At 36.2% G+C, this 27,244-nt stretch overlaps 1 protein-coding gene across 2 annotated transcripts in view; it reads left to right on the top strand.

The window, feature by feature from the left end:
* Positions 1 to 26,544, top strand: part of UBQLN1 (ubiquilin 1) — a 43,839-nt gene extending 17,295 nt beyond the window's left edge. Inside the window, exons 2-11 of one of the 2 annotated variants that reach the window (XM_007114321.3) lie at positions 5,484 to 5,635; positions 6,769 to 6,884; positions 12,699 to 12,961; positions 13,437 to 13,595; positions 13,768 to 14,002; positions 19,471 to 19,613; positions 22,567 to 22,650; positions 23,858 to 23,973; positions 24,231 to 24,399; positions 25,992 to 26,544. In XM_007114321.3, coding sequence (XP_007114383.1) covers positions 5,484 to 5,635; positions 6,769 to 6,884; positions 12,699 to 12,961; positions 13,437 to 13,595; positions 13,768 to 14,002; positions 19,471 to 19,613; positions 22,567 to 22,650; positions 23,858 to 23,973; positions 24,231 to 24,399; positions 25,992 to 26,144 — 1,590 coding nt within the window. In that variant the 3' untranslated portion in view covers positions 26,145 to 26,544. The remainder of the gene's footprint in view (positions 1 to 5,483; positions 5,636 to 6,768; positions 6,885 to 12,698; positions 12,962 to 13,436; positions 13,596 to 13,767; positions 14,003 to 19,470; positions 19,614 to 22,566; positions 22,651 to 23,857; positions 23,974 to 24,230; positions 24,400 to 25,991) is intronic. The other variant, XM_007114322.3, reaches the window with a different exon arrangement.
* The last annotated feature ends 700 nt before the right edge of the window (positions 26,545 to 27,244 follow it).

Here is a 27,244-nt window from a genome sequence, read left to right as displayed (position 1 = left end):
ACGAACCCGCGTCCCCTGCATCGTCAGGCGGACTCTCAACCACTGCGCCACCAGGGAAGCCCTTCTGTTTTTATTTTGATTTCTGCTCTTATTTTTATTTTTTGTTGGGTTTCATTTGCTCTTTGTCAAGTTTATGAAGGTTGAAACTTAGATTACTGATTTGTGATCTTTCTTAAATTTAAGCCTTTAATACTATAAATTTTCCTAGGCATTGCTTTAGCTGCATCTCAGAAATTTTGACATATTGTAACTTCATTTTTGTTCAGTTGAAAATATTTTCTAATTGCTCCTCAAGACTTTCTTTTTGACCCATGAATTATTTAGAAGTACTTTGTTTAATTTGGGAGTTTTCCAGATATCTTTCTTTTATTGATTTCTAGTGTAATTCCATTATTGTCAAGGAATATACTTATATGGTTCAATTATTTAAAATTTCCAAGGTTTGTTTTTATGACCCAGTTTATGGTCTTACCTTGGTTGAGTGTCTCTTGTGTACTTAAAAGTATCATTTCATCTATAGGTTCCCCTCTGCTTTTTCCCTGTAGCAATTTATTTGTTAAGGACACATTTTTTGTTGGTTTTAGTAGCTGTATCCTTTTAATGTCACTTAATGTATTCCTTTATTGCCTACAAATCTGGGGGAAATTTATTAGACCTAGAGCAGGCAGTGGTTCTTAGTAGTGTCCATCAGAATCACCTGGGAAGCTTGTTAAGCCATAGATTACTGGGCCCCATCCTCGGAGTTTCTGATTTGGTTGGGGCCTGAGAATTTGCATTTCTACCAAGTTAACCTCAGAATGGTGAATGTTGCTCATCTGGGGACAGCACTTTGAGAAGTACAGCAGTTTCTCAGTCTTGTTATTGATTACAGTTTGAATTGGAAAATTCTTTGTTGTTGGGGCTGTCCTGTGCATTGTAGGATGTTCAGCATCTTCGGTCTCTACCCACCAGTGGTACTTAAGCCCTGTTGTGACAACCAGAAATGTCCTTAGACATTGCCAGATGCTTCCCAGGGCAGATAGAGGCCTCCATTCACTTTAGGAACTCCTGCTTTAGGGTGACTAACTGGAGAAAACTCTTAGATCTTTATCTCTAAGTTCTTTTATTTTAGCCTGGTTAGATTCTCCTTGGAGACACTATATATTATAATCTTCCTGCTTGGATGTTGAAGGTCCAGATGCCAGCATTCTGTTTGATAGGTGTGAGGTGAAGGGGGAAAGGCTCAGCATCTGGTATGTCTCTGTTTACTTAATCTTCTGTTTTTAGTGTTTTATGTCTGGTCTCAATGTGTCTGGTGTGTTCTTTAGTTCAGAGACTTTCTGTTCCCCTTCCAGAGAGAAAAAAAAATCTTCTAGTCTTTTGTTGGGTTTGGGGAGGGACACTTGCTTGCTTAGTGTGCAGTGAAGATGTGTCTGCTTCTTAGCCTTTCAAATCCCCTTATTTTAGTCCTTAGGCACCTCTCACCTTATACCTTATCCTCAGCCTCTGGTGGTACCATGTCGAGTCTTCCAGGAATTCTGTAGATTGTGGGGATTGAATTAGCTTTTAGCTTGGCTTTCTGTATTGCCAGTTCAGGATTCAGTTCTCTTGGGTCCACTGGATGTCTGGGTTCAAAACTTTGTTCCAGTTAAGACCAAAAGGTCTCAATTTGTTCTGCTGTCTGAGTTCCTGCTTTAAAATTTTCTTTGTACAGATCATTATGTCTGATAAGACTTGTATGTAGAATATATAAGGAATTTTTACAACTCAATAATAGGAAGGCAAATAACCCAATTAAAAAATGGCAAAGGATGTTAATAAAGTTCTCCAAAGAAGATATATAAATAAGCACATGAAAAGATGCTCAACATTGTTAGCCATCAGGGGAATGCAAATCAAAACTACTGCACATCTACTAGGATGGCTATTAAAAAAACCAGTCAGGTAATAAATATTGATGAAAGCATGGAGAGTTTAGAACCCTTATACATTGCTGGTAGGATTGTACAATGGTATAGCCATTAGCCACTTTGGATAACACTTTAGTGGTTCCTCAAATGATTAAATCAAGAGTTACCATGTGACCCAGTAATTTAATTCCACATCTAGGTATATACCCAAGAAAAATGAAAACATATGTCCACAGAAAAACTTGTACATGAATGTTTATAGCAACATTATTCATAATAGCCCAAAGGTGGAAACAGCCCCAATGCCCATCAATTGATGAATGAATAAACAAAATGTTGTATCTTCATACAATAGAATGTTGTTTGGCCATAAAAAGGGATGAAGTATTGATATATACCATGACATGGATGCACCTTGCAAACATTGCATGTTATATGATTTCACTTATTGTGAAATGTCCAGAGTAGGCAAATCTATTTGACAGAAAGTAGATCAGTGAGTGGTTTCTTTTTTTCGTTAAATTGGTATCTGTGGAGTCACTGACTTTTTTTTTTTTTTTTTTTCTTCTTCTTTTTGGCCGTGCCATGCGGCTTGCAGTCTTAGTTCCCCAACTAGGGATTGAACCTGGGGCCCTGCCAGTGAAAGTGCCTAGCCCTAACCACTGGACCACCAGGGAACTCCCCGATTAGTGGTTTCTTATGGTTTGGAGTGATGGGAGAATAGGGAGGTGATAGCGAAAGGGTACTGGTTTCTTTTTGAGAAGATGAAAATTTCAAAATTGACTGTGGTGATGGTTGCACGTATCTGTGAATATACTAAAAACCATTGTACACCTTAAATGGGTGAATTGTATATGTGAGTTATATCTCCATAAAGCATGAAGAAATCTTTCATCGTTGTTTCAGTGGGCATTTGAAAGAATGTAAGAGATGTGTGTCATCAATCTAGCATCTTACCTTCAAGTCCTAAAATGTGCTAAAATGCTATATAATCGTATGTTAAACAATTAAATTATATATTTTGGAATGACATGAGGTGTATCAAGGATTCTGAAAAGGATTTCTTAGTTTAAGGTTAAGAAACACAAACTTAGATTAACCTCATTTTACATATGAAAATGTTTTGATGTTCTTGAAGTCAGACCTAGATTTCAAGCTTAACCTAGCAGTTTATTAGCTGTGTCACTGTGAGAAGAGGGAGACATATTGAACCTCTCTGTTTCTATATCTGAAATAGGATTAAAAGTCATCTTCAGTTACTGAGGATTAAAAGAGCTGGCATTGTAGTAGCTACTATTTATTGACCACCACATATGTGACTGATGCTTGAATTTTACATACATTCTCATTCAGTCCTTATAAAAACATGTGTTCTGCTCGTTACCTTATTATTATTTCTAATAGCTGCCAAAGGGAGAATGAGATGTTTAATAATAGGAGAATGGTTAAATCATGGTTTGACTTACTTCTTTATATAGAATATTGTGCTAATGGTACTTTAAAAAGATTTTTCGTGTTGGAAATTGCTTATTTTAGGTAAAAGGGTTATATATCATTTATTTCCTTTTTTTAAAAATTAGTTTTGGGCTTCCCTGGTGGCGCAGTGGTTGGGAGTCCGCCTGCCGGTGCAGGGGACACGGGTTCGTGCCCCAGTCTGGGAAGATCCCACATGCCGCGGAGCGGCTGGGCCCGTGAGCCATGGCCGCTGGGCCTGCACGTCTGGAGCCTGTGCTCCGCAACGGGAGAGGCCACAGCGGTGAGAGACCCACGTACAGCAAAAAAAAAAAAAAAAAATTAGTTTTTATTGGAGTATGGTTGCTTTATAATGTGTTAGCCTCCACTGCACAACAAATGAATCAGCCATACACATACAGATATCCCTTCCCTTTTGGACTTCCCTCCCATTTAGGTTACCACAGTGCATTAGGTAGAGTTCCCTGTGCTATACAGTATGTTCCTATCAATTGTCTCTTTTATACATAGTATCAATAATGTATATGTGTCAATCCGTCTCCCAATTCCTCCCACCCCACTCCTTTCCCCCATACATTTGTTCTCTGTCTCTCTATTTCTGCTTTGCAAGTAAGATCATCTATACCATTTTTCTAGATTCCACATATATGTGTCATTATAAGATATCTGCTTTTCTTTTTCTGACTTACTTCACTCTGTATGATGCTTTCTAGGTCCGTCCATGTCTCTATAAATGACCCAGTTTCATTCCTTTTTATGGTTGAGTAATATTTCGTTGTATATATGTACCAGATCTTCTTTATCCATTCCTCTGTTGATGGACATTTAGGTTGCTTCCATGTCCTGGCTATTGTAAATAGTGCTGCTGTGAACATTGGGGTGCATGTGTTTTTTTGAATTATGGTTTTCTATCGTATATATTCAAATGAAGGAAAGTTCAGATGGAAAAGGTCCAGAATATTTACTGCAGCATAATTTCACATTATCTATATGATTTTTTAAAAAACCAGTTGGTTACATTGAATGTTGTAAATTGATTATGGAAAATTTCATTTATACACAAAGGTAGAATGTGATGAACTTTTGTGTACCTCTCATTTTCAACAGTGATTGACATATGGCCTATCTTGCTTTATATTTGTATTCCTCTTCATCTCCCCTCCTGCCCCTGCAAGAAAATGTTAGATATCATTTACTGTGTCTTTACACTTACTGTGACAACCAAAAATATCCCCTTTTATTTCCAAAACATTGCCTTGGCGATAATGCTATTGAGAGCCACTTCTGTAGGGCATTGGTGTCTGTAGGGCATTGGGGTAAGATGTGGTTCTTTGAATTTCTTTACCACCCTGAGGTTTCCTGACTTTGACAGTGGAGTAAAAAAAACCTAAGTATACAGGTGATTTTGACGAAGGTTTGAGAAACTGATCTAGTGTAGAATAAGTAAGCTTTTCTTATAGTATGACACTCTTTTCTAGTCTCTGTTTTTGCATTTTATTCTTGTTCCTGGGAAGCCTTTCTTCAGATTTTCCTGGCTACTTTCTAATTAGTTTTCACTGGAAAACTTTCTGTAACTACCCTTGTGCTTCCTCTGTACTTTGTGGTTTACTGACTGCTCGCCTTCAGGGAAAGATTTTTGCTTTCTGTCTTTGCATCTGCATGATACTGTTTGTTAATAAATGTTTAATGAAAGGGGTGGGGTGTAAAGTCAGTATAATTGGCTTTCTTTATATTGAACTAGAAAGGAGCAGGATTTGAGATGGAAATCTGAGGAAAAGATTATTGTAAACTTGGTAAGAGCTATGTGTGGCTTGAACTACGTTTAGCACCATTGATATAAAAAGAATAAGACTATGACAAAGAAGTGAATTATTGGATCTTAGCAGAAGATTGAATATAGGATATGTACACCTGTAATAAAATGTTTGCATTAGAGATGAGTGAAGTGGTAACACTCATTTCCGACTAAGATCAAGAGACGGACACAGAAAGACTATGTCTTTATATTTGAATTGTTGCAGTATCTGTAGTGGGGGCTTCTTTTGAGGTACTTCTTCTAGAAACTAGACTAGATGATGTTATGCAAACATCTGTAATACATATTTATTTTATCTTATTTAGTTCAAGGAAGAAATCTCTAAACGTTTTAAATCCCATACTGACCAACTTGTGTTGATATTTGCTGGAAAAATTTTAAAAGATCAAGATACTTTGAGTCAGCATGGAATTCACGATGGACTTACTGTTCACCTTGTCATCAAAACACAAAACAGGTATGTTTTTAGAAGACATTTAACTTTAAACCATGAATAAATATTTACATTTCTCTCTTAAAAATAACCAGTCTTGGCTTTAAATGGCTTTCTGTCGTTAATACGTAAATGGATTAAAACTCATTTATTTGCTGCTCATGTAGATAGCAAATGTTTTAATGATTCAGTAATGCTGATGCTTACACATCTCATATTTTAGAAGGTTTATCATTATTGAGTTATTATATTATTTGAATTACAAAACAAGCAAATTAATGTTTTTAGCTATGTTTTTTGTTTAGAGAGATTTTTGGACAGAGATCAGGGGTGACTCATCTTCTTGGCCAACCACAAATTAGTAACCATGTTTCATTAAATCTAAGGCACCATTCAGTTTTTAAGAGATAACTTTATTTGTGTACCACTAAGTAAAAATATTGCCAATCAAATTGATATATTTTCTTTTCACTTAAAATTATTTTATACTTAGTGAAAGAGCTCCTAGAGCTCCCTTAGACTTATTCAGATATGGTATTTTATCATCATTCAGATGAAATGAGATTCAGAACTCTTAACTGGTGTCACATGGAATGGGTTTCCAATAAACGCTCCTTATTTTTTACTTAAGGATATTAAGTAATAATCAGTTATTACTTGTATTGATTTCTCAGCCCTCTTTTGGTGAAGTCTCTCTTTATTTTTTACTTTTAACTTTTTTAGGTTCTGAGTAAAAGTGCCCCCCAACCCTCAAGAACTTAGAAAGGGGTAGATAAAAAATAGCTTATATAGTCAAGCTTTGTGATTTTGACCAGTCATTGATTCTCTTCTGTGAGGTGACCTATCTCCCTCTCTGATTCTCTTCTGTGAGGTGACCTATCTCCCTCTCTTACATAATCAGTATGATTGAAAGTAATAAAATATTTATGACACTATACTTGAGGAAGGGCAGTTGAAATATAGTTTGGATTTCATGGGGTTTCACTATGTTTCTTTGTATTTGTGTTCCTTGTGCTTAGTTATTTCAGGGTATTTACTCTGTGATAATTTGAGTTGTTCTGAAAACTTAAACTTTACTTCTGCGTATTGGAGCTCCAGAGGTTCTTTTGAAATAATTAGCTCCAGTGTGTATACCTTGATATAATTATTTTTCCTAGGCCTCAGGATCATTCAGCTCAGCAAACAAACACCAGTGGAAGCAATGCTACTGCATCATCAGCTCCTAATAGTAACTCCACATCTGGTTCTGCCACTAGCAACCCTTTTGGTTTAGGTAAGTATCTTTAGTCATTTTTTATAAGGATTTTAAAAAAACTTCCTTCCCCCCAGGGTAGTTTTAAATAAAATGATAGAATTAAACATTGTCACTTTAGCAATGAAAAAAACTTTTATAGCTTATTTCTGTAGTCATGGGTATTAAGGGAGTAGTAGTTGGGAATACAGATGTACTTGCTTAGCTTACATTTACATATAATAAGTGGTCAGTAAGTGACACATTTCTTTTCAATAATGAAAGAAATGTACTGTATGTGTACCTGATCCGACCACCACATAATTGACTCTGGAGAGGATTAGCTAGTTGTTGATCATAAGCTAACCCCCTGAATACAATTTTCTTGTTTGTAAAATGAAGGGATCAGATTGCATTAGTGATTTCCTTACTCTTCTAAATGCACACAAAAAGGCCTGGGCCTGGGAGCAAGCCCAGTGGTTAAGAATCTTCTGCATCAGCCAAAACTATCAATAGTTTTCTTATATCAGTTTTTACACTGAGGTTCTTTGGGAGGTTTTTTTGGGGAAAAGAGAAGTCTGAAGCTAACAAAAGTTGAACTAGGTAGGTAAATGGCTTAATGCTTCTTTCAGTTCCGAAGTTGTATGACAAGTATAGTACCTTGAAATGACATTTAAAAAAATATGTACAGTTTTCACATATCGAGGATCATACCTTCCACCTCTTCCAGAAAAAGTTTTTTAGTAATGGCATGGATTCACATTTGCCTTTTTTTTCATGTTTGATGCTCTTATTTTTTAAAATGATCTTGGGTTAAATGTGTCTCTTTTGGGAGTTTTAGATGGCAAAATTATTAACATGAACAATCTAGAGAGATTAGGATGAAATTATTTAGTGTTCAGACTCATGAAAGGTATTTTTGAGGTAAATCTCTCCCCTCTTCCCTCATTTTATAGACAAAGAAATTGAAGCCCACAGAGGCTTTTAGTTAATTTGTCTGAGGCCATACATCTCCCTAGTCCCTTTATTTCTTATATCATTCCCACCCCCTCCTATCTTAGTTACTTTTCTCCATCAGATATTCCATTTACCGTATATATTCAGCTTTTCTTTTGCTGTCTCTTTTCGTTAAGGTCTATTCCATGTTTAAAAGCCACAGAATCCCACTACCACTTTTCTTTTGCTTCCTTTGTCAGCTCTCTTTGGAAAAGGCATTTTCTGTTTTCTGTCTATATTTCTCTTTCACTAAGTTTGCTGTGCTCCATTTCTTGTCCCCATCACTTTACTGAAAATTCCCTTGATAAAGTCACCATTGACCTCTTAGCTTGCCAAATTTAGTGGACACTTTTTTAGATTTTTAGATACTTAGATTAAAAGAAAGTGATTTAAAATCTAATTCACTCTCTTCCAATGCATACCAGTCTTTCCTTGAAATTTTTTTTCTTTAATTCCTGATACTCTTTTTCCCTGGTTAATTTTCTGACCAGTTTTTTTCTCTCTCATTTGTGGGTCTCTTCTTTCTATTCCTTATATTAGTATTGTTCCCCAGAGTTCTGCCTTGTTTTTCTTCTCTTCTTTTACTCTATTTTCCCCAAGTGACATTATCCTAACTATAACTTGTTGACTCTCAGATCTTTACCTCAGCCCACATCACTTCTGAACTCCATGCCTTGTATTCAGCTCTCTTTGATATTGCCTGATGTTCTCTGAGTCCGTTAGCCTGTATGTGCCTCCTTAGAAAGCAAAGAAGAACAAAACAAATGTAAAAACTCATAATCTTGTCTCAAACTACTACCTCTCCCCAGCCAAATCTCTTGGTCCATAAAATCTTCTCTATCCCACTCCATGCAGTTATTCTGTTCTGTTGTTACTTCCTTGATGTAGCTCCCCAACTTTTAAAAATGTTTGCTCTGTGTCATTTCCACACTGTTATTAGAATATCTTAAGTGACTGTCTTGCTTTTAAAATCTTTCAAGACTTTGTGATGTAATGCCCATCTGCCTCTGCATCCCCATTTCTTACCATATCTCAACAGTTATACTAGTTAGGATAGGCTATCCTGTGGTAATAGATAACCCCAAACTCAGTGGCTTATTACCACAAAGCTTAATTTCTTGCTCTAAATCTTTTCTTCATTCTTCATTTAAAAAAAAATATTTAATTGAAGTAGAGTTGATTTACAGTGCTGTGCCAGTCTCTGCTGTACAGCAAAGTGACTCAGTTATACACAGAGACATTCTTTTTTTATATTCTTTTCCATTATGGTTTATCACAGGATATTCAGTATGGTACCCTGTGCTATACAGTAGGACCTTGTTGTTTATCCATTCTAAATGTAATAGTTTGCTCGTGCTTCATGTTCTTCACTGGTCATTGAGACCTCCATCTACATAGTCCTCAGGGACTCAAGCTAATGGAATTTTGCCATCTTGTAGCTGCACCATTTGGAATGTGGCAGAATAGACAGCTAAAGTGTCTCAAGCTGGACCTTGTATCCTGTACTTGGGCCAGAAGTGACACACATCATTTCTTGCAATCCTTTGGCCATAACTAGTCACATGGGCCTGTCCAACTGCAAGAGAAATAGAAGGCTGCACATGAGATGTTTGGTGAGCACTGCTGTCTGCCCTTTTGGTCATACTGAATTGTTTGTGGTTTCAAGAATACATCAATTCTCACATTTATATCTGTGCTTTTGTATATAATGTTTGTTGTGCCTAGTATTAAATCTTCCTGCCAGCACTCCCTTCTTGCCAACTTACTCATTTTCCAAGTTCATTAAATGTCATCTTGTGGGAAAGCAGCCATTTCACTTAGGTACTATATTACCGTGGTATCCTGTGAATGTCTCTTTTGAAGTACTTATTCTGCATTTGTTTTCTTTGTCAGTCTTTCCCACCAGATTGAGTTCTGAGGGTATACTGTGTCTTTCTTGTCACCTTATTCCCAACATGTAGCACAGTGCTCAGTAAGTGAGGAATGAATGCATTTGGCTGGTTATATAATTTTACAAAGTTTTACAATAAGCGCTTAATCATCCTCTTGGATCTATTAGGTTTCTCCATGATTTAATTCCTCCAGAGAGACATCTATTTTCATGATTGGCAGCAGCTCTGTTCCAGCTAGTCATAGGTGAATTCTACTTGCTAAACTTAAAGTAGTCTTCTGCAAAGAGATTATTAGAAGTATAATCTACTGTATATTTTTCATTTCTTCCTTTGTGTACATATTCCAGGGTGTTTTTCTGACACCAGCCAGTTCTCCAACACTGCCTGGGTGGGTATCCAGTAGTTCAATTCGGACACTACCTACTTGGAGTTAGTGTCAGATCCCACAAGTTAAAGGACTTAGTCCCCCATGACTGCTCCTACTTCAGATACCAGTCCAAGTCTCAGGCTACCAGTACTTCTGACTGGCAGGCTGTAAATCGGGTGTTCCCACAACCCCCTTATCAGGTTTGGTAATTTGCTAGAATGACTCGCAGAACTCAGGAAAACACTTTACTTAAATTTACCAGTTTATTATAAAGGATACATCTCAGAAATAGACAAGTGGAAGAGAAGCATAGGGCAAGGCATCGGGGGTGCGGGAAGAGTGCAGAGCTTCTATGCCCTCTCTGGGCGTGTCCTCCTAATAGCACCTAGATGTGTTCACCAACCCAGAAGCTTCTGAACCTCATTGCACAAGAGTTTCACAGAACTCCATCTCTATATCCTCTTCTAGTCCTGGAGGTTGGTGGATGGGGCTGAAAGTTCCACTCTCAAATCACTTGGTCTTTGTGGTGACCACCCCATCCTGAGGCTGTCTAGGGGCTCCACCATAATAAACATCATTAGCATAAATGAAGTATGATCCAAGGGGGCTTGTTACAAATAACAAAAGACATTCCCTTCAGTCAGGAAATTCTAAGCCTGTGCTATACAGTAGGACCTTGTTGTTTATCCATTCTAAATGTAATAGTTTGCTCGTGCTTCATGTTCTTCACTGGTCATTGAGACCTCCATCTACATAGTCCTCAGGGACTCAAGCTAATGGAATTTTGCCATCTTGTAGCTGCACCATTTGGAATGTGGCAGAATAGACAGCTAAAGTGTCTCAAGCTGGACCTTGTATCCTGTACTTGGGCCAGAAGTGACACACATCATTTCTTGCAATCCTTTGGCCATAACTAGTCACATGGGCCTGTCCAACTGCAAGAGAAATAGAAGGCTGCACATGAGATGTTTGGTGAGCACTGCTGTCTGCCCTTTTGGTCATACTGAATTGTTTGTGGTTTCAAGAATACATCAATTCTCACATTTATATCTGTGCTTTTGTATATAATGTTTGTTGTGCCTAGTATTAAATCTTCCTGCCAGCACTCCCTTCTTGCCAACTTACTCATTTTCCAAGTTCATTAAATGTCATCTTGTGGGAAAGCAGCCATTTCACTTAGGTACTATATTACCGTGGTATCCTGTGAATGTCTCTTTTGAAGTACTTATTCTGCATTTGTTTTCTTTGTCAGTCTTTCCCACCAGATTGAGTTCTGAGGGTATACTGTGTCTTTCTTGTCACCTTATTCCCAACATGTAGCACAGTGCTCAGTAAGTGAGGAATGAATGCATTTGGCTGGTTATATAATTTTACAAAGTTTTACAATAAGCGCTTAATCATCCTCTTGGATCTATTAGGTTTCTCCATGATTTAATTCCTCCAGAGAGACATCTATTTTCATGATTGGCAGCAGCTCTGTTCCAGCTAGTCATAGGTGAATTCTACTTGCTAAACTTAAAGTAGTCTTCTGCAAAGAGATTATTAGAAGTATAATCTACTGTATATTTTTCATTTCTTCCTTTGTGTACATATTCCAGGGTGTTTTTCTGACACCAGCCAGTTCTCCAACACTGCCTGGGTGGGTATCCAGTAGTTCAATTCGGACACTACCTACTTGGAGTTAGTGTCAGATCCCACAAGTTAAAGGACTTAGTCCCCCATGACTGCTCCTACTTCAGATACCAGTCCAAGTCTCAGGCTACCAGTACTTCTGACTGGCAGGCTGTAAATCGGGTGTTCCCACAACCCCCTTATCAGGTTTGGTAATTTGCTAGAATGACTCGCAGAACTCAGGAAAACACTTTACTTAAATTTACCAGTTTATTATAAAGGATACATCTCAGAAATAGACAAGTGGAAGAGAAGCATAGGGCAAGGCATCGGGGGTGCGGGAAGAGTGCAGAGCTTCTATGCCCTCTCTGGGCGTGTCCTCCTAATAGCACCTAGATGTGTTCACCAACCCAGAAGCTTCTGAACCTCATTGCACAAGAGTTTCACAGAACTCCATCTCTATATCCTCTTCTAGTCCTGGAGGTTGGTGGATGGGGCTGAAAGTTCCACTCTCAAATCACTTGGTCTTTGTGGTGACCACCCCATCCTGAGGCTGTCTAGGGGCTCCACCATAATAAACATCATTAGCATAAATGAAGTATGATCCAAGGGGGCTTGTTACAAATAACAAAAGACATTCCCTTCAGTCAGGAAATTCTAAGGGTTTTAGGAGCTCTGTGCCTAGCACCAGGGACAAAGACCAAATATATTTTTGTATTATACTACACATAGGAAATACATATTTATTTGGTTTTATTACTTATACTTAAATATCAAAGTGAATGCATTTTTTACAAGTCTGAATTATAGAAATTAAACATGTACTTATGAAAGTAATAGGAATTCTATTTTTGCTTTAAACTGAATGGTTTTCTGTTAATAGGCTATTGATTCAGTTAATATTTTTGCATCTTCATATTTTAGCCTAGTCATATTAATGATAAAATTTCTGAATTTCATTTATGTGTGTTTTTCCCTTTATCTTCTTAGGTGGGCTTGGAGGACTTGCAGGTCTGAGTAGCTTGGGTTTGAACACTACCAACTTCTCTGAACTACAGAGCCAGATGCAGCGGCAACTTATGTCCAATCCTGAAATGATGGTCCAGATCATGGAGAATCCCTTTGTCCAGAGCATGCTTTCAAATCCTGACCTGATGAGGCAGTTAATTATGGCCAATCCACAAATGCAGCAGTTGATACAGAGAAATCCAGAAATTAGTCATATGCTGAATAATCCAGATATTATGAGACAAGTATGTGAAAAGTTTCTTTTAGCTAAGAAATTATATACTTATTTCTTCCTATTTAATTTTCTGTATTTAAAGAGCTTGCCATATTTATAAGCTAAAAAAAAAATTCCTAATCCTTGTTCAGGAAAACTAAACAAAGCTGTAATGCGAACTATTTGAACTTTGAATTTTATGCTGTATTTTAAAGATTTTTGTAAATAGTTATTTTGCAGATTTAAGAAACAAAAAGAGTCCAATTCAAGAGATGGACAGTCATGCATAACAAAGTGCTTCTCTTTTGATGTTATTTGAATGTTAGCTTGCTTTTTGAGGTGATTTCCAACAGGAATTATTCAGAATAATTTTCTGATTTAAATATTGAAGATTGCTAATTCATAGAATTAGAAAACTTATAAAATTAACTGTGGCAGTTAATAGCTAAAATAGTTCATGTGTATTTCAGCGCCTTTTTTTTTCCCCCTGGAAATCTTTTTCTTAGACATTGGAACTTGCTAGGAATCCAGCAATGATGCAGGAAATGATGAGAAACCAGGACCGAGCTTTGAGCAACCTGGAAAGCATCCCGGGGGGATATAATGCTTTACGACGCATGTACACAGATATTCAGGAACCAATGCTGAGTGCTGCACAAGAACAGGTAATAACACTGGCTCTGAGGCTCAGGCCAAGGCCCCTGTTTTCACATAAATATGTGTGTGGTTGAGGGTTGTCTTTATATGCAGAAATGCAATTTTCATTAACAAAGAGTTCCATATCTGTTATTTAAGACAAAAGCTTATTCTTTATGATTTTTGTGTCTTTTATTACAGTTTGGTGGCAATCCGTTTGCTTCCTTAGTGAGCAATACATCCTCAGGTGAAGGTAGTCAACCTTCCCGTACAGAAAATAGAGATCCATTACCCAATCCATGGGCTCCACAGGCTTCTCAGAGTTCATCAGCTTCCAGTGGCACCACCAGTGCCGTGGGGGGCACTAGTAGTGGTGCTGCCAGTGGCACTGCCGGGCAGAGTTCTACTGTGCCAAATTTGGGGCCTGGAGTAGGAGGTATGCTCATAACAACTGATACTTTTTCCCTTTGTTCTCACTTACTCGGACAATGAAAACATTTCTTATACTGTTATCCTTAGTGCTTTTGTGTGTGTATAAGGAACAACTTTTGTGAACTATCTTTTCATGTTGCAAGGTGCTTTTTTTGTTTTTTAAGGATGCTTTAAATATGTAATAATTAGTATTAATCACTGTGTGCATTTTAGTGCAAAAGGTTACTGAAGGTTTCCAGAGGCAGTTTTGTGGTTTTCCCTTCTCGTAAGATGGTTTGGGAGAAGTGGGTTGTCTTCTCCTTTCAACAGCATAGGAAAACTGAAGTGTAGGGGTAACACAGTTACCTGTGTACTTAATCACTGGGACACATTTTCCTTGGCTTTAGTCCAGTTTTGTGTTCTTTTATAGAAATCAGTGGGTATCCACTCCTGACACCAGGACTAAACTAGCTGCATCAGAGTACCTGCCAGATTTGTTTAAAAATCAGATTTCTGAGTCTTAACCTCAGACCTTATGGATCAGAATCTGCCACAGTGGGGTTTAAGATCTGTGTTTGTGTAAAGTTGCTAGAGATTCTGATGTGTGAGCAGGTTAGGAATTTACTTTTGATCATTTTTCTGTAGACTAGACTCAGTAAGTGGATATCCTTTTCAACTATTCAGATGTTTAACGTGCTAAGAATTAGGTCCCAAATCAGTAGCCAGAATGTTGATTTTAGTCCTAATAGCATTTAAATGAGAAGAAATGAAAGCATGGAGCCATGTCCCTAAGGTGAGAGTGATTAGGTATGTTTTAAAAGATACCTATGTTTTGGCAGAGGAAGTAGAAAAATGAGATGCTGGATGAGGAATTTTAAAAAATTCATTACTGAGAGGAAATAATCAGAATGGTCACCATAGTATCTATTCTTTTATAGAATACAGTGGATATCATCAGGTTTTTGGATAAAATACAAAATGTTTTTATAAAAATTTAATACCATTAAAAAAAATTAAGGTATGATTGACATATAACGTATTAGCTTCAGGTGTCAGGTGTAAAATGTAATGATACAAAAAGAAATGTAGGGCTTCCCTGGTGGCGCAGTGGTTGGGAGTCCGCCTGCTGATGCAGGGGACGCGGGTTCGTGCCCCGGTCCGGGAGGATCCCGTGTGCCGCGGAGCGGCTGGGCCCGTGAGCCATGGCCGCTGAGCCTGCGCGTCCGGAGCCTGTGCTCCGCAATGGGAGAGGCCACGGCAGTGAGAGGCCCACGTACCGCTAAAAAAAAAAAAAAAAAAAAAAAGAAATGTAATGATACAATATTTGTATAGATTACAAAATGATCACTGCGATAAGTCTAAACATCCAGATAATACCATGTTTAAAACAAGGAAAAGAATTATCCTGTTCTGATTTTACTTAATGCTTATTTGATTCTTACTGACAGACTTTTGAGAGAGATGCTTTATTCACATTTTAGAGGTCTAAGAGCAGAGACAACATAGGTTTAATCGGGTTTCCCCACTGATAGGCGAATTGTTTTTTTACTGTAGCATGGTGTCTGTAGTAACAACTTTGTCTTACAAACAAAAAATGGTTTTGCAACTTCTTACGCAGATTTTTTGTTTAATGGCTTGATACAGTATTTAAGATTTCATGTTAATATTTCCATCAAAGGAAAATAAACAACAAAAACGAATGGCTGATGGCTTAACATTGTTAGTATATTTTTTTACTATTATAATGTTTACTCAACTCTTCGAAGTTAGTTAGGTATGCATATATATTCATAAGTACACCCCATATACCTGAAAGGTGAAATTCGTGACTCTTCTTTTGCCCTGTAAGCGCTCACTCTGGAAGGTGAGGAAATCTTAGAACAGGGGTCAGCAAATTTTTTCTGCAAAGGGATAATAATACTTTAGGCTTTGCAGGCCAAGAGGCAAAATCCAAGACTATCACATTATGAAGGGAATTCCCCAGTGGTCCAATGGTTAGGACTCCATGTTTTCACTGCCTGGAGTGTGGGTTTGATCCCTGGTTAGGGAACTAGGATCCCGCAAGCCATGTGGCGTGGCCAAAAAAAAAAAAAAAGTATTACATTACGAGAGAAAACAAAAGTTCCACAAGTTCTTTTATTGATGGAATTAAAAATGTAATAATAATTGGGTATAACATTTTCTTACACATATCCACTAATGATAGGAATGGAATTCTTCTTAGGGATGACATTTTGCTTAATTGATGTTCACAGTGTTTCCTTTTGTCAATTGCAAATCATTTGCAAATGTTCATCTGTTAATACTGATAGGTAATGAGATTTTACTTATTCAAATGTGTATTCATTCCCAAAATATATTATTATAGTAGCATATTCATCAGTTGGAAAGCATTTATAGGATTCTGTTAGATTCTTTTTGGCTTTTAGCATGTGACCGATTAATCACTTCCAATTGAAGATTAGGTGGTAGTGCCTCAATTATACAATTAAATGAATTTTAAAATGTGGATTTTTCTTTGCACTTGCACTGAGGTCCAAAAAATGCTGTTGGAACAATACTGTGAGCCCAAACTATCTTTACTGCACATTTGTGGGAATGGAGAACTTGCTGCTTGTTTTAACTTGACAGCACGAGAATGTATAAAGCAGCCTGACATTGCCTGTGATTCAAACAATTTCATTTGTTGTCAAAATGACTTAACCACAGTATGAGTTTGGCGTATAAATGCTATTTTGCCTTGTAATTTTGGGAATTCATTGAGAAACATTACCAACTCTCTAGCAAAAGATAATTTCCAAAGTCATTTATTGTTTGATAATGGTGGTCGAGTGGTTCAGAAGAATTTCAGTCTTAGCTCTGAGCTAAAAAAATTGCAGTAAAACTTTACCTCTTTAAACACAAACAAACAAAACCAGAAAACTTGACCTCTGTTAAGCTGTCAAACTGCTGTGTGTTTGGGCAAGTCAGCATATTTCTGACAAAAGTTCATGAAATTGACTATGGCTGAGTTCACAAGAGTGAAGTGAAGTTCATCATTGATACTCTTACCAGTTGAATAACGTGAAAGTTCAAAATATGTTCCAGAGTACCTGCTGATGAATAAGACAGTGATTAACTATAGTCTTTAAATACCTTATAAGCATTTAAATACTTATAAGCATTAAAAATACTTTGTAAGCATTATATCTTTGTCCAAGTAATTCTTTTAATACTCCACATGTGTTTTTATCATCATCAGATGTAGCACATCTTAGCAGATTCTACCTCAGGTTGTACCAAATGAGTGTTCCCTCAACTTTGAATAGTTTTGCCTGTAGTTAGTCCATGCAGACTGTTTATAAAAACTAATTTTTCAGTTACTTCAAACTTGACATTGACTCCTCAAAAACAAGAACTGAGCAGTATCAGTAACATTTGTCAAGAAGCAAGGAATACTACTCAAAATAATTTGCATTTTAAAAAAATTATGTAGTTTCATATTCTGTATAATTAAAAAATATATATTTATTTATTTGGCTGTGCTGGGTCTTAGTTGTGGCACGTGGGATCTTCATTGCCACGTGTGGGATCTTTGTTGCAGCATGTGGGATCTAGTTCCCTGGCCAGGGATCGAACCCAGGCCCCCTGCATTGGGAGCACAGAGTCTTAACCACTGGACCACCAGGGAAGTCCCTGCATTGTTTTTTAATTGATTATCGATGTAGAGCCCAATGTCCTTTAACTCTTGAGAAACTGTTTTCCTTGAAAGGCTAATGGTCTTAAGTTTATTTTCTCTGGACACATTATTTGGCTGCTGCAGTCAAGATTTAAATAACCATGCTAATTAATCACCACTAGTACACTGCTTGCCTTGCTTGGCTAACAAAAGAACCATTTGGGAACCTAACTTTGGTTGCAGCCTTATTTTCATTTTTTATTTTTGTGAAGCAGTTTGGCTACGATGAGTTAATTGTATTTTAGATTTTGTATTTTTCTGACTTTACTGTGAGTTGGGAATACTGTGATAAGTGTTGTAGCAGTGTTGAAGTGTATTGTATTCTTTTAGTGTCATTGCATAGTAAATATGGTTTTGCCATCTCATTTGATAAAATAATCCATATTCTTCTGTGCCTTAAAAGCAGGGCATTCACAGTCCAATTCTCCCCTTTTTCTTCTTGTTCTGATATAATTGGTATGCAGTGGTAATGAAAAAAGAAATAACAGCATGCTACAGTGATTCATATGGCATGAGGTATAACTGACTCACTGTGACTTGTGGTATGCTGAACAGCAGTATAGAGCAGTATAATAGTGCCATGTGGAGCCTCTGTCGAAACTACTCTGCTTTTGTAGTGCAGAGGCAGCTATAGATAATAAATGAGGGAGCATGACTATGTTCCAATAAAATGTTACTTATGGATCTTGAAGTTTGAATTTCATACAGTTTTCAGATTTTATTATTATTATTTTTTTCAACCATTTAAAAATGTAAAAACCATTTTTAGCTCATGGGCTGTACAAAAAGAGGTCATGGGCCATATTTGCCCTGCAGGCTATGTTTATCAGCTATCTTTGAATATCCTTGGACTCTAGGATGTGGGGGGAAGAAACTTAAATTGAAATAACATGAGAGAATAGGAAAAGCAAAAATTATTATAGAAAAAGAGCAGAATTATAATAAACTAGAAAGGTAAGCTGGAAGTCAAATGTTTTGAGCCCATTAAACTACACTGGGTGGAATAAGAACAGCAGGGAAATGAAAAAGCTAATCAGTTGTAAGTTTACTTGAGTTTGAGTATATCTAGCCAGCAAGTGAAAATCTGGATATATGATGAACAAATTAATTAGTTTTCAAAGAATGTTGAATTCACATAAATTTAGCTATAGCTCTCTACAAAAAAAAAAATAATAGTAACAAGCATCTACACATTAATTTAATTGTCAGAACCACTGTATCAGGTAGATACTGTTTACCCCATTTTACAGATGGGGAAACTGAAGTATGAAGCAGCTCCCTTAATTTGGGGTTGAATTCATTGAATGCCAGGATTCAGTGAAAATGGGGTGGAGGCCTGGGCGAGAAGGCTTCCTTCTTTCTTAAGTGGGAACATATATTGAGTGCTGAATATGATTCTAATTAAGCGATCCTGGAGGAAAAGTTGGCTCAGACTTCTTCACTTAATGAGATTTTTTCAATAGTAATTTTTACCATATCAAATTTTTGCCTTAAATTGATTTTTTAGAACCTAGACGTTCCATAAGATGTGATTTTTCTACAAATGCAACCAGAATGTTTAAAGTTCATAAACCCTCCTTTATTGGTATATGTTGGGCATGTAGTTTGGAGATCTTATTAGTTTTAAAATTCTTTCTTAGTTCAATTGATAAGTAATATGTGTATTTATCTGCAGTTGCTAAAATTATGCACAGTATATATTGTGTTTTAAAACTTTCTTTTATGTATCTTTTCCTTGATAAAATGTCTTTTTTTTTTTTTAAACAAACTTGCAGCTAGTATGTTCAACACACCAGGAATGCAGAGCTTGTTGCAACAAATAACTGAAAACCCACAACTTATGCAAAACATGTTGTCTGCCCCCTACATGAGAAGCATGATGCAGTCACTAAGCCAGAACCCTGACCTTGCTGCACAGGTGAGTTTATAATTGTATTATAAAGGACTGAGCACTGTGTATTGAAGTGGCCTAATCAAATAATTGTGATTTTGGCACATTTGTGTGTGCTGCCTTAACACACTAGAAAAGTAGGCAAACTGCATCTCCATTTTTTGGACAGTTTGTTTCTTTACAGTAAATTAATACTTCATAATATAATTAAAACAGCTTCATTTCCGCTGTTCACTCCCTTCAGAAAGAAGTGCAGGTTTAGTTTGTATCTACATATTGTCGATATAGGAGATGAATACAGAAGTTTTGAATTGCTCTCCCTTTTGAAGCCTATTCTTTAGTGTAAGGTAAATCTTGAAAGTGAATTAGAAGTGTTAATACATTTGGTACTTTTATTTATTAGATCACACAGATTCTGAATAATAGTCATGTTCAAAATGGCAGTTATAAAATAGCCTGAAATTGTTTACTATTGGTGGAGAGAGATTTGTGGGAACAGTATTCTCATTCTTTCCGTTACAGATCTCCGCCCAAAGTTAGTATACTGGTCCTTTATTAAATAATTCGTTGTCTAACTTGTTTCTGAACAGACCATAACTAAAAAAAATGAGTGGATCCTCAACCCTAGCTTAACATTTAGAATGACTTTGGGAACTTTAAAATTAAAAAAAAAAAAAATTCTTAGCCCTGTCCTGAGAGATTTTGATATAACTGTATTGAATTTTTTTTTTTTTCCCCAAGTTCCCTAGGTGATTTTGATATACCCATAGGGTTAAGAACCATTAGGCTTGAAAAACCTTGGAGAATGTGAACTAAACCTTGATCATCTGTGATTTGTATTTGCTATTTATTAAAAATGGCTTCCCTTCTGTGGAATGTTGGGAATTTGAAATAGTTTCCTTTATAGTAACTTTCCATTTCCAAAATTTTAAAAGCTTTTAAAGTTAATCACTTTCTTCATTATGTCAAATGAAACAGTTTTTATACTTCTAAAATTTGGAACCATGTTGATTCAAGTGTATAGCAGATATCTTTGAGTTGCAATCCTCAGCAACAGCTTCTGTCCTCTTAAAATTTGTAAAATTGGAAATAAAGATTTTTTAGATAAATTTTTTGTATACTTTAAATTTTGTATATTTGTTAGGTACATTTTATGAAATATTTTATTCATAAGAAAATTATTAGACTGAGTTATTAGTATTGAATGCTTCAACTTACTGTGGTAGTACTTTTGTTTAAAGTAAATGGAAAATATTTATGCAGAGTGATCCTATTTGTATGGTTTAAAATGTATATTTAGCTAATTAATAAAGCATTAAATGTGCATCTTGCTTTAAAATTTTGACTTTAACAGGCACATTCCTGGCCATTTAAACTAACAATTTTACATTTATAAAGTGACTTCAGCACTTTTGTATGCTGCTTTTTTACTCTAAAACAAATTGTTGACAAAAGAAAGCTAGATATGAATCGTCGTTTATTATAGACAATTGTTAGAAATGCTTACAATGTACTTTGGTTACCAGCAGATTAAAGTTTGTAGTTTCTCTATTCTGATTTTGATTTTTAGGTATTCAAAAAACTGATTGTAAAAACTGTTGTTATATACAGTCAGGTACGTTAGGAGAAATATCCTAATCAAATGAGATACAATTTTCTGAGAAGGAATGAATCAGTTTAAGATGACACGCTTGTTCAAATAACATGAATCCTGAAAGATAAATGTGATAACTTTATTGATATATTTTCATAATACAAAATATTTGACTGGAGCCGTTAAAGAAGCAGGTTTGTTGGTCTCAAGTAGGTTTTACTTTATTTACTGTGAACTTATTGGTCACTTTGAAATAAATGCTGTATATCCATAAAACATTGTCTGACTTCTTCCTACTTTATTTTGTTGAAATTAACTTAATCTACTTTGCAACAATTGATAAACTGAAGGAGGGAGGGAAGAATTCTCTCTACTTCTAGTAGTTAACATATAATTACTCACAAATATAGTTAATTAGTTAAGGGCAAGGATCATCCCCCACCCCCCCAGACTTTGGATGTGGACTGGTAAATAGGCTATCAGTAAATCATTGTTAGTTGACTTTTCACTCCATCTGGGGAAACTGATATAAAAATTTGTCTTCTTTGAAGCTATGAGAATTTACTAGTTTCTGGTTATGCTGATCGTGTATTGTAATCTTATTTTCAGGTATACAACATCATGTTAATATTGACCCTGACTTTTTAACTCTTAACACCCATTTGAAGGTTAGGAGGCATGCCATTTTTCTCATCTGTGATGGTAGTGAGGTGAAATCCAGAGGCTAATCTTCGTGTTCTCAAATGGATTTACATCTTTTAAGGTCTTTTTAAAGCATTTTAATACTTTATCCCCAGAGATCTACCAGTGCTAGTCCTAGGCTTATATTCACCTAGCAGCTCCATTTCTCTGGCAAGTCGGTTGCTGTTCTGTGGTGTTATTTTTCTGGACCTAATATTATCTGTTTTGCAGTAGGCAGGTAGATACAGCAGTTCCAGATCTGGATTTTCTCTGTGCTTGCCACTTGTGTGTTGAGGTGTCTGTGCAAGCCATGTATAGTTTCATGTATTGATGCTTATGTTTATTCTGTCAGTGTAGCAGAAAATATATCTTCATGAATGCCAGTTACTCCCATTTTTCTTTCAAGGGCACATTTTCACCTTTACTCAAGGAAAAGTCAAAGAAACGTTTGCTTTTATTTTTTAGGATATTGCATGTCATTATCATAATCACCATTCCCATTGAGAGAGAAGATGCCTCGTTTTTGTTTTTGTTTTGTTTTGGCAATCCCTTTTGTGGGCAGTATCTTCCCTTTTTTATTCATGTTCTACCTTCCTCCCTGTTAAGTGCCACATTAGGCACTTGGGGGAAGATAGACTATTAAACAAGGTACATTACTTGTTTCAGATATTTCCAGTTAAAATTGTTTGAACACTTGCCCCATAGATGATGCTGAATAATCCCCTATTTGCTGGAAATCCTCAGCTTCAAGAACAAATGAGACAACAGCTCCCAACTTTCCTCCAACAAGTGAGTAAGAAAAGATGCTAGCTATCTTTGGTAATGATTTGCTTGAAAAAGTTTGGTGATAAACATTTTCCTTGCTTTTCTCTGGCTGATAGCAAAATGTAGAATACAGCCTGCTGTCAACTTGCAGAGAATTCAGCTTGATCTTAATTGAGCCCCATTCCACTGCTGACCTTTTGCTTATATTTTTTAAATATAAATTCTGAGGAAAGGACCATTTGGTTTTTGCTTTTGAGGATTTAGGATTTTGAATGCTTTGTTAATACCATAAACCATTTCCTTTCACTTTACTAACTTTGAAGTGCTTCATTGTCATGTTACACTTTATGGTTTAACTAATCTCGAGTAACAGGAAAGAGCTACCCTATCCTATTTTACATGTTTGATTTCTTTGTAATGTTTCAGGTACTCCAAATTAATAGAATGCCTGTTTTCCAAGGGGTAGATCTCATTCCTCAAACTCGAATTAGCAAGATTAAAATTGTCGGTGTTGTCATATAAAGAAGGTTTTATTATTAGAAAAGTACTTCAGATGGCCATGGTAATTTTATTATTTAAAAAGAAGAGAAGTCAGTCTTGGCATTTTGAAACTGGTAGTTCTAGGGAGGGATTTTAAATATTATGCAAATGATCCTCAGGTCTGTAGACCATAATCCAAGGTTAGTGTCTTTGATCTATTGTAATGATGGAAGCCTATCTTTTTTGGTTAGTCAGGTGGTGTATATTTGGAAGTAGGGAAGCTGAACCGGACACATGTATTAACTTCACCTTTGGAACTATTGTTTTAGAGTGTATCTGACTGGTAAAATTGTTACATCAGCAACAGATAACACATGGTCAGGAGGAATATGTGGCTTTCACCATTATTACCATGTTATATAAACTGTGCATTTGGAGGTTGTCTCTCAGAAATAATACTTTTATCTGTTGGAAAATGGGGAACAGCTGCGGCTTCCAGAGGAGCTCCTGATTGTCTTTCATTATGAAAAATGGCTTTCATGATGGACTTGGGAGGAGGTCAAGTAACGATTTGCACACTAGATTGCTGTCAAAGAGGAGGTGCTTGTGTTTATTTTGGGAAAGAAATTATGGATTCACAGTGTCTAGGAGTAAGGTATTAGATTTTCTCAAGCGTAGCAAAGAAAACACTTAAATTTTACCTTCACTGACTTTAATTTCCTCGTAACCACTGGTTTTCTTTCTTCCTTAGATGCAGAATCCTGATACGTTATCAGCAATGTCAAACCCTAGAGCAATGCAGGCCTTGTTACAGATTCAGCAGGGTTTACAGACGTTAGCGACTGAAGCCCCCGGCCTCATCCCAGGGTAAGTTTGTTTGGGGAAGATTATGAAAGTGCACAATGGTTTTTTTCTCTGAGAATTTCAGAGTTAATGCCATCCTGCCTTTTTTTGGTTGAGAATGTTTTATTTAAGACAGAGTTTTCAAAGTTAAAAATGGTTATTTTAAGAAGATAACTTGGCTAATACTGTGTTGAAATGTAACTGATTTACCATCAGCTGGCCTGGTCTGGCCTCTTGTTTTGCAGGAGTTTAGGTTTACTAACAATTTAAGCTTTTTCTAGGTTTACTCCTGGCCTGGGGGCATTAGGAAGCACTGGAGGCTCTTCAGGAACCAGTGGCTCTAATTCTGCATCTGGTGAAAACCCAAGTCCCACAGCAGGAACTACCGAATCTGGACACCAGCAGTTTATCCAACAAATGCTACAGGCTCTTGCTGGAGTGAATCCTCAGGTAATGATTCTTTTCTACTCTTCTTAATGTTAGAAATTTAGAAATTTCAAGAAAAGAAAAGAAGGTGGCCATCATTTTTGGTTTAGCCTATAATGAAAAGTGCATTCTTAATTATATTGATGCTAAAAAACAGGCATTACAAAAATGGTTAACTTTGCTACTATATTGGACACTAAAGGAAACGTTACAGTTGAAGGGAAGAAATGCTTTGCCTTAATTTTTGAAAGTTGCCTTTAAAAATGCATTCTTTTTTGCAGTCCCTGTTTGAAAATTATTTGAAATAGGTTATATTTTATAAAAGTTTGTCAGGGAGGAATAGAAACTTGGTTATTCTCAATATCTCCTGAATTCTATCTAAGTCTTTGTACTTTGACGTAAAAGAATTCCTAACTACCTCACCCCACCCACTACTGCCTCCTGTGGTAACTTTTGTTACATACATACACCTCACAGATATGGCTGAAAAATGTGAATGCCTAATATTCTTGTATCTGGAATCATTTATTTATTAGGAATATGCCATTATGATTCCCAGTTCAAACCTGTTACAGTAGATTGTCCTTAAATTTCTACGTGGTGAAAATACAGCACAGGTTTTTTATTTTAAGCCTAATTAAATACAATAAAAACAGGTCAGAGTTTTATCTTACAAAGAATTTGTATTCCCGATACCTAGCATAACTTCTGGCTCAGTAAATATTCTTGGAATTAACAAGAAAAAACAATTTCATGTATTAGGCCAAATTGATCTAAGTTGAACAATCTACAGGCCTCGCCATTATCAGGTTGCCCATAATTGAGTGATCATTTATGTATTTTTGTATTATATCATTTCTGAAAAGGAGGTGCAGCTGAACAGTCAGAAGTGTAGTCTGTGCATGTGAAACTGGAACTCTTTTATGAAGACTTGTTTGGCTGATACAGAAATTAATTCTACATTCTAAGTGTCATTAGAACTTTATACATGAGGACACTGGCTTTTATAATTACCCAATTGGTTAGTAGCTACAAAATAAATAATCTAATTCTAAACTATTTGCACACATACTTTTTAAAGTTTGCCTATACGTTCATGAGCTTCTTAAGTAATGGTTAAAGTCTATTAAGCTTTTTTTTTTTTTTTTTTTTTAAAGCAGTTATGTGATCTTTGACATCATTGTTTAGGTATAAGTTGTTTAAAGTAAAGTGCTGGGCTTCCCTGGTGGCGCAGTGGTTGAGAGTCTCCCTGCCAATGCAGGGGACATGGGTTCATGCCCCGGTCTGGGAAGATCCCACATGCCGTGGAATGGCTAGGCCCGTGAGCCATGGCTGCTGAGCCTGCGCGTCCGGAGCCTGTGCTCCGCAACAGGAGAGGCCACAACAGTGAGAGGCCCGCGTACCACAAAAAAAAAAAAAAAAAAATTAAAAAAATAAAGTGCTAATTGAACTTTTAAATATGTTGAATATGTTTCTAGAGAGGCCAGTGCTTTTATAGCTCAGTAGTCTAGCATATGTTATTTTAAAAAGCAATTAAAAATTTTAAGATTATTTAGGTGTGACATGGACTGATTTTCCTTAGAGTTTTTGTTTGTTTGTTTGTTTTTCTTTAACAGCTACAGAATCCAGAAGTCAGATTTCAACAGCAACTAGAACAGCTCAGTGCAATGGGATTTTTGAACCGTGAAGCAAACTTGCAAGCGCTAATAGCCACAGGAGGTGATATCAATGCGGCTATTGAAAGGTTACTGGGCTCTCAACCATCATAGCAGCATTTCTGTATCTTGAAAAAATGTAATTTATTTTTGATAACGGCTCTTAAATCTTTAAAATACCCGCTTTATTTCATTTTGACTCCTGGAATTCTGTGCTGTTATAAACAAACCCAATATGATGCATTTTAAGGTGGAGTGCAGTAAGATGTGTGGGTTTCTCTGTGTTTTTGTTTGTTTGTTGTTTTTTTCCTGGAACAGTGGGAATCAATGCTTTTTCATTTAAGGCTACTGCATGCATCAACCACTTCTGCATTTATTGTAATTTTTAAAAAAATATCACCTTTTATAGTTGGGTGAACAGATTTTTGTCCTGCATCTGTCCAGTTTATTTGCTTTTTAAACATTAGCCTATGGTAGTAATTTATGTAGAATAAAAGCATTAAAAAGAAGCAAATCATTTGCGCTTTGTAATTTGTGGTACAATATTGCTTTTGTGACTTTGGCATGTATTTTTGCAAACAAAAATGCTGTAAGATTTATACTACTGACAGTTTTTGCTTTATTTGTATACAGAATGTGTATGCACATTTGGGACTGCATTTCTAGAAACGTATTGCAATAGATCATCTGAGCAAAAACATCTGTAACCAAAAAAGTGAAGATAAGGAAATACTTTAAAGCTGAGTATTTCCTAATTGTGTAGAATCTTACAGCATCTTTGATACACATCTCAGCAAAAGTACCGGTTAGTCAGGTTTGTTGAAAATATAGTAGAAAAGCTGATTCTGGTTATCTCTTTAAGGACATTTAATTGTACAGACAGGATGATGTAACATTGTCTCACCATTCACAGATTGACTGTAAATTACCTTAATCTTTGTGCATACTGAAGGAGCACTGTAGTATAACCCAAAAGTGCATTTGCCTAGGACTTTTCAGCTTCTCCCATAGGTAGTTTAACAGGCATTACAATTTGTAATTGAAATGTTGCTTTCACTGAAAGTGTCTTGATGTTTCATTATTTTTAATTGCCATATAAAAATAGAACTGTCTTTTGGGTTTATCATTTTTCTTATGCACAGGCAATACATGAATTTAAAATGATTTGTGAGTCACTTGTTTCTGAAGTGTTTTGGTAGTTCTATTAAGAAATA

The sequence above is a fragment of the Physeter macrocephalus genome, chromosome 9, assembly GCF_002837175.3.
Source record: "Physeter macrocephalus isolate SW-GA chromosome 9, ASM283717v5, whole genome shotgun sequence".
Lineage (NCBI taxonomy): Eukaryota > Metazoa > Chordata > Mammalia > Artiodactyla > Physeteridae > Physeter > Physeter macrocephalus.
Note: the sequence above shows the minus strand (reverse complement) of the source record. Positions and strands in the feature narration are given on the sequence as shown.